The following is a 14922-nucleotide window of genomic DNA, read 5'->3' on the forward strand; positions in this document are numbered from 1 at the left end:
GCAAAAGTAAAATTCTCATTCTTAGTAATTATAGGGAAATTCTATTTTTTTTAACAGAAAGAAATCTAAAAACAAGATGGGTTTTGCTTTCCAACTAACTACAAACATTTTTCTGTGCAAATCTTCTTTAAGGTGAGTTCAATCACCTATAATAAGGAGCAAGTCCAAAGGGAAATCATAAATACCTTTGCAAAGGGTAACTATAGAGAGGATATCCCATCTTTAGTGCCCCACACTTCATCACCTGATGAGTGCAACATCCCCTAGGTGTGCACAGACTAAGCTCAATTTCCTCTAATGAGCAGTATTCTTTATTGGCTGCGTTATAGAGTAGATTACCTGAAGTGAGCCTGCAATGGACACTCATAAAGATAACTGGTAACTGAGTAGCACTGTCAAGTAATGTAAACATGCGTGCCCAGAGCAGGTCAGCTAAGCGCCCGTCACAGCAAATTAACTGTCAAGGAATGACAGGTAGAGCTCAAGAATTACATTCTTCTCTTCTAACATGAAGATATCATTTATGAGGTGAAATTAAAGCTGTGCCCAGCCTCCTACCTAGAATCTAATACAGATTCAATGTCTGTTAGAAATTATTTTAACACTACTACTAAAATGATGTATTGCCAAATATTTTCTTAAAATCTAACACTAAGTGTAATCCAAGTGAATGTTATTCTCCTACCAAAACATATCGAGCATTAATGCATGGGGGCTAGGAAAATGGCTCAGTGGCTAAAGATACTTGCTATCAAGGCTTGCCAGCTAGGTTCAATTCCCAAGTCACTTGGGCAATCTGGACACAAAAGATGGCACAATTGTCTGGTATTCATTTGTAATGGCAAGAGGCCCTGGTATGACCACAGAGACACATACGTGCAAATAAACTAACAAAAATGTAAAAACAATTTGTGGTAAGTCTCACTAATTACCCAGTAATATTTCTGCTTACTGTAATCATTGAAAGTTGTTTGATTGATATTTTTAGATATAGCATCAATATTTAAGCTTTTAAACTCAGTAGTGAAAATTCTTTTTTAAAAATCTCTAAAAGGGGGCTGGAGAGATGGCTTAGCGGTTAAGTGCTTGCCTGTGAAGCCTAAGAACCCCAGTTTGAGGCTCGGTTCCCCAGGACCCACGTTAGCCAGATGCACAAGGGGCGCACGCGTCTGGTGTTCGCTTGCAGAGGCTGGAAGCCCTGGCACGCCCATTCTCTCTCTCTCCCTCTGTCTTTCTCTCTGTGTCTGTCGCTCTCAAATAATTAAATAAAAAATTAAAAAATATATTTTAAAAAAATCTCTAAAAGGGGCTGGAGAGATGGCTTAGTGGGTAAGCACTTGCCTGTGAAGCTTAAGGTCCTCGGTTTGTGGCTCGATTCCCCAGGACCCACATAAGCCCGATACATAAGGTCACACATGCATCTGGAGTTCGTTTGCTGTGGCTGGAGGCTCTGGTGTGCCCATTTTCTCTCTTTTTCTCTGCCTCTTTCTCTCTCTTTCTGTTGCTCTCTCAAATAAATAAATAAATAAACATTTAAAAATCTCTAATAGAACAAAGATTATTTGCTTCTTATCTGAGGCTTTTTTTTTTTGTTTTTGGCTTTTCGAGTTATAGTCATTCTCTAGCTCAGGCTGACCTGGAATTCACTATGTAGTCTCAGGGTGGCCTTGAGCTCATGGCAACTCTCCTACCTCTGCCTCCTGAGTGCTGGGATTAAAGGCGTGCGCCACCACGCCCAGCTAACAAGGCTTTTTTTTTTTTTTTTTTTTAACAAAACAGCGCACAGACTTACAAGGGACTGTGATAAATCCCTCACTATTACTAGGAGTTTCCTGAAACACTGACAAGGCCGCACACGATGGCAGACTCCCACCAGCATCCTCCCTTTCATCCACGCAGCATCAGGAATATATCACACGATAAACCCTTGTTATTCATTACAGAAAGTAAACATATTCCTCTCAGCATAAAAGCTACATGAATCCCATCCCTCAAAGAACTGCTGGCAAATATGTCCATACGGTGGCATTTTGAATCCTTAATTTTAAGATCCCATCCCCTCCCTCTACTTTTCATTAGGCTCAAAAATCTTACATTAAAACTCAGGGAATTTTGCAGAAGAGGGGGCAGAAAGATTCCAAGTGCCACAGGTGGCGACATCATGCCCAGAGGCATTCCCCCCCCCCCTGAAAAATAACTGACTGCTGCTCCCACAACAGATAAACCACAACCCTATGTGGAATAGCTAAAACCCCACTGAGGAGGGTCCCCAATGGAATGGGGGCAGGGACAAGGGAAAAGAGGCTACCAACACATGCTGTATTCATACAAATATGTTGTTAATAATAATAATAAAATGGTAAGATAAAAGAAAAGGTAGGTCAAAGGTTCTGGGCTGGAAAGTCGCCTTAATGCCCAGTTGCTTCATGCTCCCTTTAGCTGCCCTGCTCAACTCTGCTGCCAGGTTTGTTTTTCAGCAATTTTGTTTTTCTCCTGGATGACCTTTATTTTCTGAGCATCAGGACAACTCTCAGGTCTCTTTTGAAAACAAACACATCCCGATTGCTATGGCAGCCATGTAACCTAGACACGCGCGAAGCCGCACTGCGTTCAGAGCAGTGGAAGGGGAGCTGGTACTGCGGAGAATTCTCCTGCTCCTTTCAAACGGTGTTTGAGTTAGACAGAAGCTGTCTGTCACTGTTTTATAATACTCCCTCTGAAGAACCACGACAGCTTGAAAAGGGGTGATGCAATGGAAGTGGGCCAACCCAACAAAAGCAACTGAACAGCTTCTGTATCCGAAGTATGGACAAAACAAAGGATTTTAAGTGAGGAAACTGACTAATCCTACAAAAAGCAAGGTCTGCTCTGAAGGAAGGTACAACAGCCTCTTTGTGAGACTTACTGCTCCAAAAAATAGTACGTAGGCTACTTTAGTATACACCTTTATAATTTACTGCCTTATAAATAGGTACTTAATCTAATTTAATACATATGTACATACGCACATACATGTACATCTTTACAGATAACTGATGGTAGAATAATTCTTAGGGCATTTAACAGAAAGAGAGTGGGTGGCATGCAAATGTCAAAGATTACCCCAGAACCAGAACGTAGGGAAACTCTTCATATCAAAGTATATACTGTTAGGTATAGTGTGACGTTCAGGGTCTCCACAATTCCCTGGAGAACTTGCCCCACCCAGCCTGACCCCACCCCACTGCAAGGGGGGCTGCTGTTCCTGAGACTTCTCCTCTCCACTGAGACCGAGAGGAGAGAGATGTAGGAACAAAAGAGCCATGGGTGTTTTTCTTTTTTTCCTTTTTTGTTCATTTTTATTTATTTGAGTGCAACAGACAGAGAGAGAAAGACACAGAGAGAGAGAGAATGGGCGCACCAGGGCCTCCAGCCACTGCAAACGAACTCCAGACCCATGCGCCCCCATATGCATCTGGCTAACGTGGGTCCTGGGGAATAGAGCCTCGAACCAGGGTCCATAGGCTTCACAGGCAAGCACTTAACCACTAAGCCACCTCCCAGCCTGTGTTTTTCTTTTTTAAAGTCCATCTTCTTCAGAATTTTAAAAAAATTTAACGTTATTTTTACTTGAGAGAAAGAGAGACAAAGGAAGAGGTGGATAAGAGAGAGAATGGGCACACCAGGGCCTTCAGCTGCTACAAGTGTGCCACCTTCTTCATCTGCTTCAGATTGGTGGGTGTGTGGGTATGTGTGTAAGAGCCAGGGCCTCTAAGCGATGCAAATGAACTCCAGATGCAAACACCATCTTGTGCCTCTGGAGTTTGCCTGCAGTGACTAGAGGCCCTGGCACACCCATCCTCTCTCTCTCTCAAATAAATATTTTGTTTTTGAAAGGCTGGACATGGCTATGCATGTCTGCAACCTCAGTCCATAGGCAGTGAAGACTAAAGCATCACTGTGACTTACCAGAAAATTGCAGCTTTGGGTTAAGGGTCTAAGGAAATATGTGGTTGAGCCATAGAAAAGGGCACCCCAGATCCTCGGATGCACAAACATGGCATGCACATCTGCACACATACAGACAGACAACCACACCACACATACTCCACTCATAAACACAAAAAAATGAGGTGAAGAAAGTGGCTGTGAGAATAGTTACGGCTCCTGAAGCTTCCCTATTAAGTAATTCATGTACTGGTCTACATTTCACACTGCGTTTGGTTCAACTGTCGGGAGAACTGTATTATCAACAATGTCAGCTACGTGCATGGTTATATTTCAGAGCACTTCCCAAAAGGACAAGGACTGTGTGAGTGCTCACTGCGCCCCCTACACCCCTGTGACCAGGGCTGCTGCCACTCTGAGCCCTGGCAAAGGGCCCAGCAAGGGCCTCCTCCTCCGCAGACCTGTCCTCACACCTGCTTCCTCCCATCTGCAATGCTTTCCTTGTGGGTACAGGCCCACACCAATGACAGACTAAGCACATGGAAGCCTGCCTCCCTCATGTCTGGAGCCATGCCCACTGCAGAGTTGCCAAGGGATGAGACTAAGCTAGGCTGGGCTGGCACTCCCCTTTGCCCTCTCTCCTGCTCTGGTGCCTTCCTTCCCCACTCCCATTTCAGCCAAGAGCACTCCTGAGATCAATCAACCTGACAAGAGAGCCAATGGCAAACTCCCCAGCTACAAAATTCAGGCCAAGATAATTATGACCCCGTGCAATGAAGAGCAATTTAAACTTTGAAGCAATTCTGAAAGGAAAGGCAAATACAATAAACGCCTGCTACCTTGACAGGGTGAAGATTCGTTGTGGTGATAATTTTATGCAGCGGACCTGCCAACTTTGGGGGCAGTTTTGGCTCCTTATCCAGTCCCTGGGGTTTAGTGTAATAATCCAGTCTCTCTCGAGGAAAGAAATTGTTGATTATAGCCACACAATCATGTTGACCTTTTGACAGAAAAATGGAGTAAGTGGTATAGTTTTATCACTAAAATTGCTTCCAATACATTCCAACCCCACATCGATGACAGACATACTTCCCAATGACATTCAGTTGTATTTACACACAACTGGAATATGCTCTATGTAAAAAATCTTATTATAATTATTGATGGTATTAAATAAGACTTCCCCTCCCCTTAAAGCTGAGAAAAGCTTGGCCTCTTTTCGAAATGTATTAGAATGCTTTTGCTCCCATGAATTTGGAATTAGTATTACAGATCATTAAGCCACTTCCCTGAGCCAGGAAGTGACCACCACTCATGACAAACAGGCTGAGCCCGCAGGGCACACTGGAGGGCACTGACTCTTTGAGATAAACCTTTTTCAGTGTAAGTAGTACTTAGAATATTTTGACATTGTAATTTAGTAATTTATGTGAGAATAGCACATATTTATAGTTTATTGTCATAAATGTAATTTTACTTGGCAATTTATTTAAATTCTTTTGTGAGATGATTAAATATACCAGTTTTATTGGTTTTTAATTTATAAATCCTGAATATATACCACTGAAAGGATTATTACTATGGAAAATAAATATTATGAGGGAAAACTCAGCAGTTATGTCTGACCCTCAAAGGTTTTTTTATTTGTTTGTTTGTTTGTTTGCTTGTTTGAACTCATGATAACGCTCATACCTCTGCCTCCTAAGTGCTGGGATTAAAGATGGCGTCACCATGCCCATGTCCAGCCTTGAAAAGTTCTTTCTACAGCAGTCATAAAATGACCTGCTAAATGAATGGCAGTTACTACTCAGTAGGTTATGAGCATTAAGAGTTTACTGAATAAACCAAGTATGTTGGCTCATACCTATAATCTCAGTACTTCAGAGGCTGAGGTAAGAGGATCAATCTGAGTTTGAGGCCAGTCTGGAATACAGAGTAAGTTCCAGGTCAGCCTGGGCTAGAGTGAGACCCTTGCCAAAAACAAAACAAAACAAAACAAAACAGGATTTGTTAATGAATTACTGGCTAACACAAGACCAACTCACTTCATTGCCAATGATCAGTTGTTTCTATCTTTACTCCTAACTACCAGTTCAATGAGTCCAAAACTACCTATGATGAAGCAGTCACACAGCCTCTCCTACACCCCGTCACTGGGTCAAATAATAGGGTTCACATGCCAAATATGACTGGGCACACAAAATAAATGTTTGTGGATGATGAAAACAATGGAGCCACTGAAAGTTATTATCAAATATCTCTTCCTAAGAAAGAATTACATCACTGTCCTAATTATTATTAACAACACTAACCAATGCTACTTGTTTAGCTCCACATACAAAGACCTTGAAGTCAACAATCTCTCTTAATCCTTAAAATACCATGTAACCATTTTACAATGAGAAAACTGAAAGGCAAAATCCTTAAGTACCTTGCCATTAAGTGGCACAGCCAGAATTTCAACTCAGGACTGCTGACTTCACAGTTCAGATTCTTAATCATTAGGTTCAACTACTTCCATTAAAGGAATAAATTATGCCTGTTCAAAGCAACTGAGTGCAAGCAAATGTCCCTACCACTCCTACCTACCTACAAAGTGGGAATTCAAAATAGCTCTTCATTTTCTCCAGTGTCTTAGGTATTTCATTAGGTTAGACAGAGTGGACTATGAACATTTTGTTTTTTTAAAAAATAAGCAGTATTTCTACTTTGGGAAGCAAAATGGTACTTTTCTTCCAGAAAGGAAACTTTGAGAATAATCCAGTGTGAAAGTATAGCAAAAACTTACCCACAAAAGCTGCCATCTGAGCTGCTGTCCTTCCTACAGAGTTGACAACGTCTGTCTCTGCCCCAGCTTCCAACATCACCCACGTAATGTCTTTATTACCTTCAGTGAAGGGAAATGCATTTGTTTACCCTACAGAATGCACAATTTAAAGCCTCCTTCGAATTTATCTGCATGGAGCTGGTGAGATGGCTTAGCAGTTAAGGCATTTAACTATGAAGCCTAGGGACCCCGGTTCGAATCCCAGGACCCACGTAAGCCAGATGCACAAGGAGGTGTATGTGTCTGGAGTTTGGAGTTTGTCTGCAGTGGCTAAAGGCCCTGGCATACCCATTCTCTCTTTCTCTCTAGGTGCTTTTCTTTCTCTCTCTCTCATAAATCAATATATAAAATATTTTTAAAAAATAAATAAAATTTATCTGCATGTACCCTTCCCTCCTCTTACCGACATTTTCATCATTGAGATGTTTTCATTTTTTTCTAAAATGTACATCACAGTTATAAGTCAAAAGCTATGGAATTACTTAACAATCAGCCCAATTTTCTGGAAAGCAAACTATACAATGCAAACATGGACTGGAACTTAGTATCACTTTTTAAAATAAATCAGTGTATTTCCCTAATGACAATGCTTAGTATAAAATCAAAACAAAGATATGAAAACATTAAAAATCAGAGAAAAGTGAACAGAAATCCTCCTTTAATAGTCACTGATTCATTCTATACCTCTCGTCTGTAGGCTCTGGAGTATAAATCACTGGAGATCTAGATTTCTGAACATTTTCTTTTTTTTTTTAATAGATTTCTGAACATTTTTTATGTCAACATTCATAGCTTATCATCACTCTTTCAAATCATTGTAGATATTCTGCTATTATTAGCTACGTTTAGTGAGCAGCATTTTCCGCTCATTTTTGTAAGTCTGACCCATAATTTTCTTAGGAACATGGCATGAAAAATGTGGGTGGATTGGAGGTTATGTATATTGTACTTTCCAGGTTGCAACTAACTAGCTGCACCGCTCCTCACCACAAAGCAAGCAAGCTCCTGCGCATTGCTTCTGGCCTAACTTCTTTTCTTTCTGTTTTGTTTTCTTGTTTTTCAAGGTAGGGTCTTACTGTAGCTCAGGCTGACCTGGAATTCACTATGCAGTCTCAGGGTGGCCTCAACTTACAGTGATCCTCCTACCTCTGTCTCCCAAGGACTGGGATTAAAGGTGTGCACCACCACGCCCAGTTTCTGTCCTAACTTTTGTCAATACAAGTTTAAACGACTATGTTCTGCTTTCAATTGTTTACTGCTCAAAGTGTTTTACAGCTGATCAGAGCTGTTTTTCTTTTACTCTGACTTTCTATTACAGTATTTATCCTTTTCTTGCTGATTTCTAAGAACTTTTTGTAAAAACATATTATTTATTTATTTATTTGTAAGCACAGAGAGAGCATGTACTGCTTTGTGCATTTGGCTTTACATGGGTACTGAGGAATTGTACCCAGGTCATTAACATTTTGGAACACATTAACATTAACCGCTGCGCCATCTTTCCAGCCCCCAAGAAATTTAAATTTTTTTTAAATTTTATTTATTTGTTTGAGAGAGAAAGAGAAAGAATTAATGGGTATGCCAGAGCCTCCAGCTGCTGCAAACGAACTCGAGACAAATGCTCTACCTTGTGCATCTGGCTTATGTGGGTCTGGGGAATTGAACCTGGGTCCTTTGGTTTTGCAGGCAAGTGCCTTAACAGTGCTTAACAGCTTAATAGCTCCAGCCCAAACCCCAAAGAACTTTTAATAAAATTAAGATAAGCAATCAGTATTTTCCTTCATTTTTGTCATTTAACTATTTATTGTGTATCTCATATATTGCACTATTAAAATGTATGTAATTACATTAATCAATTCTGTCCCTTTTAGAGCTTATGTTTTATATACTGCTTAGAAATGCTTCTGCATTACTACCTTCAAAATCAGAAATTATAATATGTATTTTCTTAAGGAATTTCAACAATCACAGATAAACCTTATTTAAGATGGTCTTTCTCAAATGATTTCATTATACTAACACAAAGAAGAGTAAGTTTCTAACTGAATGAGTATATTAAGCAGATAACTGCAGTGAAGCAAGAAGCCAGCTCTGTAACAGTAGCTGTCTGGTCCAGAGAACAAAGGAGTGCTTGGATTCCCTCCAAATACAAAGATACAGAACACCAAAGGAGCTAATGTGAAAGAAGGGACAGAGCTTCTCGGTCTACCAAAATATTATCAACACCAAGAAGCAACTGGTTTTAACCCACGAATGAAGCAGATCACCAAACCAACTACACAATTTGCTTCAGCCACTAGACCTTTTAAAAATTAATTCTTACTACTCTTTTCCACAAAACTTCACCTGAAAATTATGACAGTAAAAACTGCATTTAGTTTTAAATATATTCCCCATACGCACACACACATATAAAATTTTGCCTAGGTAACTAATGCTAACAGAGTAAATGCTAAAATTTCACCAGAAAGTGCAGCAAACATGAGGGCCGTGTATCCATGCTCGTGCTGGTGACAATTGACATCAGCTCCATGTCGCAGAAGTAACTGGCACATCTCGAGTTTTCCTTTGTATGCTGCGTGCATTAGAGGAGTCATTCCATTCTTTAATAGTAAGGAAAGATTTATTGTTAGTTATGCGTATTTACGTCTTCTTAGCTATGCACATAAACACAAATTTATAAAATCATCTTTACACAGGGCTGAGGAGAGTCTCATCAGTTAAAAGGCACTTGTTTGCAAAGCTGCCCCAAGTTCAATTCCCCAGTACTCAAGTAAAGCCAGATGCAAAATGTGGTACATGCATCTGGAGTTCATTTATAGTGGCAAAGGCACTGGCATGCCCATTCTCTCTCTCCCTCACTCTCTTTTGAATTTATTTAATTTATTTATATCATTGGCATACCCAGAATCTCAAATTTATTTATTTATATATCTCTCATTTAAATGAGACAGAAAGAGAGAGAATGAATATGTGTATGTTGCAAATGAACTTCAGATACAAGTGCCACTTTGTGCATTTGGCTTTATGTGGGTACTGGGGAATCAAACCTAGGCCAACAGCATCTGTACACCAAGCCCTTTTTAAATGCTTAGCCATCTCCCCAGCCTGTCAAACATTTTTTAATATTAATTTCCTCCCTTGTGTCTCTCCTCAACTGAAGGAAACACCTTTGCTATTTTTGTAGACTAGCAAACAGATTCAAAAGATGTTTTCAGAACTTGGATTTCTCAAGGTTCTCATCTATACCAAACATAACAGAGCTCCTGGAGAAACAAATGAACACACACACACACACACAAAAAAAAAAAAAAAAAAACCCTAAAATTAGCTGGGTGTAGTGGTGCATGCCTTTAAACCCAGCACTCGGGAGGCAGAGGTAGGAGGACTGCCTGAGTTTAAGGGCATCCTGAGACTACAGAGTGAATTCCAGGTCAGCTTGGAATGAGACTTTACCTCAAAAAGAGAGAGAGAGAGAGAGAGAGAGAGAGAGAGAGAGAGAGAGAGAGAAGAACTAATGTTAGGAGACTAAGGTAGGAAGACAGAAAGTTCAAGGTCTGCCTTGGCTACACAGTGAGCTCAAGCCCAGCCTGGTTAACTAAGTGAGACCCTGTTTTAAAATTAAAAAAAAAAAAAAAAAGCAAACCATGGCAAAAACAACAACAACAACAAAACTTGCCACAAACAGAATGCCTATCAAGAAGAAAGTATAAAATTATATATCTATATCTCTATATCTATCTATCCGTAATATGTTATTTCACAGGTATTAAGTAAATAAATTCACTGGAATTTTTTTCATAAATTACTGCCAATAAGAACAAGGTACAGGAAATAATTATCATAGAGGCATTAGTTTAAAAAACAAGGATTCTCAAATCACTTGCATTTATTCACTTTAAGATTTGATCACATATATGATTATCTAAATTCTGAGCAGTAGCTGACAGAATTCACACCAAAATTGTTTAGCCTCCATATCAAATGAAATGCCCAACCTTCTTTGAACTAGGTACCTAATAGTATTTGGTAGAAAAATGAATGGAAGTGAATTTTCTCAGTAGCCTTATGAGTGCCAGTGGCCAGCCTTATTTAGGAGGTAAACGTCCTAAAACAAGTAATTGTCTACTTGTCAGAATGCTACCATAATTGGAATTGTTACTGGTGAACCCAGACTTTTATTGTTAGTACAAACTGTCCGCACCGGTGGGGAGTAGACTTAGCGATTGCCAGTACCCCGAGGAGTTACCTTCCCCGTTGGGGACAGCCTCCATTCAGGTAAAGCTGGATCCTTGACATCACAGAAAAGAATCTCAGGATGAGTCAGTCAGTCAAGAAAATTAGTGAGCTTATTAAGTAAGATAAGGGGTAATATGTGCTTTAGAGTTAAGCACAGGCTTTGAGAGAGGCGCCTAGGAGAAAGACAGCTCACGTCTACCACATGGGTGCCAACTTCCCAGGAGAGGCGCCCTTCACCGTCACCGCGCACACGTAGCACCGAGGCTAAGGCGCCCTTCATCGTCACTCTGCACACGTAGCACCGAGGCTAAGGCGCCCTTCATCGTCACTCTGCACACGCAGCACCGAGGCTAAGGCGCCCTTCATCGTCACCGCGCACACGTAGCACCGAGGCTAAGGCGCCCTTCACCGTCACCGCGCACACGCAGCACCGAGGCTAAGGCGCCCTTCATCGTCACTCTGCACACGTAGCACCGAGGCTAAGGCGTCCTTCATCGTCACCGCGCACACGTAGCACCGAGGCTAAGGCGCCCTTCATCGTCACTCTGCACACGTAGCACCGAGGCTAAGGCGCCCTTCATCGTCACTCTGCACACGTAGCACCGAGGCTAAGGCGTCCTTCATCGTCACCGCGCACACGTAGCACCGAGGCTAAGGCGCCCTTCATCGTCACTCTGCACACGTAGCACCGAGGCTAAGGCGCCCTTCATCGTCACTCTGCACACGTAGCACCGAGGCTAAGGCGTCCTTCATCGTCACCGCGCACACGTAGCACCGAGGCTAAGGCGCCCTTCATCGTTACCGTGCACACGTAGCACCGAGGCTAAGGCGCCCTTCATCGTCACTCTGCACACGTAGCACCGAGGCTAAGGCGCCCTTCATCGTCACCGCGCACATGTAGCACCGAGGCTAAGGCGCCCTTCATCGTCACTCTGCACACGTAGCACCGAGGCTAAGGCGCCCTTCATCGTCACTCTGCACACGCAGCACCGAGGCTAAGGCGCCCTTCATCGTCACTCTGCACACGTAGCACCGAGGCTAAGGCGCCCTTCACCGTCACCGCGCACACGTAGCACCGAGGCTAAGGCGCCCTTCATCGTCACTCTGCACACGTAGCACCGAGGCTAAGGCGCCCTTCACCGTCACCGCGCACACGTAGCACCGCGGCTGAGGCGCCCTTCACCGTCACCGCGCACACGTAGCACCGAGGCTAAGGCGCCCTTCACCGTCACCACGCACACGTAGCACCGCGGCTGAGGCGCCCTTCACCGTCACCGCGCACACGTAGCACCGAGGCTAAGGCGCCCTTCATCGTCACCGCGCACACGTAGCAGCGAGGCTAAGGCGTCCTTCATCGTCACTCTGCACACGCAGCACCGAGGCTAAGGCGTCCTTCATCGTCACCGCGCACACGTAGCAGCGAGGCTAAGGCGTCCTTCACCGTCACCGCGCACACGTAGCACCGAGGCTAAGGCGTCCTTCATCGTCACCGCGCACACGTAGCAGCGAGGCTAAGGCGTCCTTCACCGTCACCGCGCACACGTAGCAGCGAGGCTAAGGCGTCCTTCACCGTCACCGTGCACACGTAGCAGCGAGGCTAAGGCGTCCTTCATCGTCACTCTGCACACGTAGCACCGAGGCTAAGGCGTCCTTCATCGTCACCGCGCACACGCAGCATCGAGGCTAAGGCGCCCTTCATCATCACTCTGCACATGTAGCACCGAGGCTAAGGCGCCCTTCATCGTCACCGCGCACACGTAGCACTGTGGTTAAGACACGCACCATGGCTAAGAAGCACCTCATCACTGCGCACACGTAGCACCGTGGCTAAGTTACACTGCCCAAAAGGTTATTTAAAATATGGCTTAAAGATTAAGCAAGGTTTAAAAATTAAGTCAAATATATGAGCCAGCTGACTTGTCCATCTTAATGTTATTTCGTAAATGAAATTTTAAGGTGGTTTATGAGGTGTATTGTTTAGATCTGGGTATGAGGGAGGAATGCTAATATGGTTAAACCCAAGGTCACAGCAGTCCGGTCAAGCAAGCACAGTACATTTGTTGTTTTAAACATCCTTGCTTGACAGGTCCTCAGGAAATGATGATCTCTGTAGGGAATCTGGGCTTTCTCTCCTGAAGTTTCTTGACTCTTGGCCAGAAGGGAATACAAGCTGGATTACAGGGCAAGGGGCTTCTTTCCTGTCCAATCAATGTTCTCATAATTCTGGTCTTTCTATCCTGTACTAACACTATCATCTGTCAACATGCTGTACTAAAGGTTACTAACAAGAGAACTATATCCCTGTAATTCAGATTGTGAAACCAGAGGTAACCCAATAGAATCAGTATTTCTTTGAAAGAATGGAAAAATGAGGAAAGTGTATAATGTTAAGACTCTCTTAATTGGATATTTTTTTTTTTTTGTCCGAGATAGGGTCTCACTGTAGCTCAGGCTGTCCTGAAGTCCACTTTGTAGTCTCAGGGTAGCCTCAAACCCTCTGACATCCTCCTACCTCTGCCTCCCAGGGGGCTGGGATGAACCTGACTTAATTGGACATTTCTATAGAAACAGAAAATTCCAATGTTAGAAGTGTATGGGGGACAGAGGGGACAATCAGAATCTCCTGTAAACAGGCTTCCAAAGGAGTGCTTTACGCAGAGAATGGACTGTGTGACCACACACACACCTCTCTCTGCAGGGTGGATTGGGAGCCTGGGGTGATGGTCTACGGGGTGACGAAGGCTTTACGCGAAAGGACAGTGAACAAGGTGAGAGGGAGGCCACAGCTCCATCAAAACGGCTGCCGTGAAGGAGCAACCAGCTGCTTCTTTTACAAATATACAGGACTCGGGGCTGAGGACAGAGCTTGTGGCAGTACTTTTATCAGACATTTCACGTCCAACATCAAATCAAGAAAACACACACACACACACACACACACTCCTCCTTTTGGAGACATACTTAGAGGAGTCAACCTTTTCTGTTCTTCCACACAGGAAGGTAGTCAGCCATCAGGCAATCCCATCCTACAACTACAGATTACCTGGCTTGAAAAATGGACAGTCCTGAAAGTACACACCTACCGTTTACAAACCCTTTCCTTGTTGGCGTGATCTGGCTCTTACATTACATATGCTCCTCTTGTGCTAAGCCATTTGCACCCCTGTACCTTCCAGCCTCCCTTTGTTTCCAACTATTCCTGTCCCTCACACTTTAATGGTATCTTCTTCCTTCCCACCTTAGGGAGTTGTGTTTTGGGGCCAACCAGTGAGAACTTCCTTCTACAAAGGCAGAGCTTTCTCAAGGGCATCCTCTGCTGTGTCGTCGGGCCCTGCTGCTTGTCATCCCCATTCGTGAGCTTTCCACAAATCATTTTCATTGCTGTGCTGATGTCCCTGGGCATTGTGGTAATAAATCTAGACTCTTAATTGTGAGAACTGGGTCCCACCCCTACTTTCGTAACGCTTAGTTCAGTTCTGTGTTATCTAAATTTAGGAAAGGGCAAAGGGAAATTATAAATTATGAGTGTAATGATTACTATGTGTTATCTTGGTTGTGATGCTACTTTTTATGGAAGCATTTCAATGAGCCAAGAAAAAAATAAATGGTATTAATACATTTTGATGTTCCATGCAGATATGAAGTAATAATACTATAAATTTTTCTGCTTGACATTTAGTAATACTTCAATGTAGAAATCAAGGAAAGGAAGTGAGTAATTCAAAAAAACCCATCTAATCTACTAGCAGACAGTAACCCCATGTTTATGGTAAGTAATAAAATCAAATTTAAAATGCCATATATTATACATATAAATATGGAGTAACTTGGTATCATAGAGAAAGCAAATGGTGAATGCTCATCTCTGCCCAAATTAGGAAAGTAGTCATAAGGGTTCCGTAAATATCTCTTTTCAGATGACAGTCATG

The 14922-nt window shown here is 42.7% G+C and overlaps 1 protein-coding gene across 1 annotated transcript in view; it reads right to left on the reverse strand.

Moving 5' to 3' along the window:
• The window catches only part of Ankmy2 (ankyrin repeat and MYND domain containing 2), a 40266-nt gene that overhangs the window by 14153 nt on the left and 11191 nt on the right, over positions 1 to 14922 (reverse strand). Inside the window, exons 3-5 of the mRNA XM_004652665.3 lie at positions 9219 to 9357; positions 6716 to 6814; positions 4767 to 4927 (exon numbers count right to left, since the gene is read on the reverse strand). Of these exons, the coding sequence (XP_004652722.1) occupies positions 4767 to 4927; positions 6716 to 6814; positions 9219 to 9357 (399 nt within the window). The remainder of the gene's footprint in view (positions 1 to 4766; positions 4928 to 6715; positions 6815 to 9218; positions 9358 to 14922) is intronic.

This window comes from Jaculus jaculus, chromosome 16, assembly GCF_020740685.1.
Source record: "Jaculus jaculus isolate mJacJac1 chromosome 16, mJacJac1.mat.Y.cur, whole genome shotgun sequence".
Taxonomy (NCBI): Eukaryota; Metazoa; Chordata; class Mammalia; order Rodentia; family Dipodidae; genus Jaculus; species Jaculus jaculus.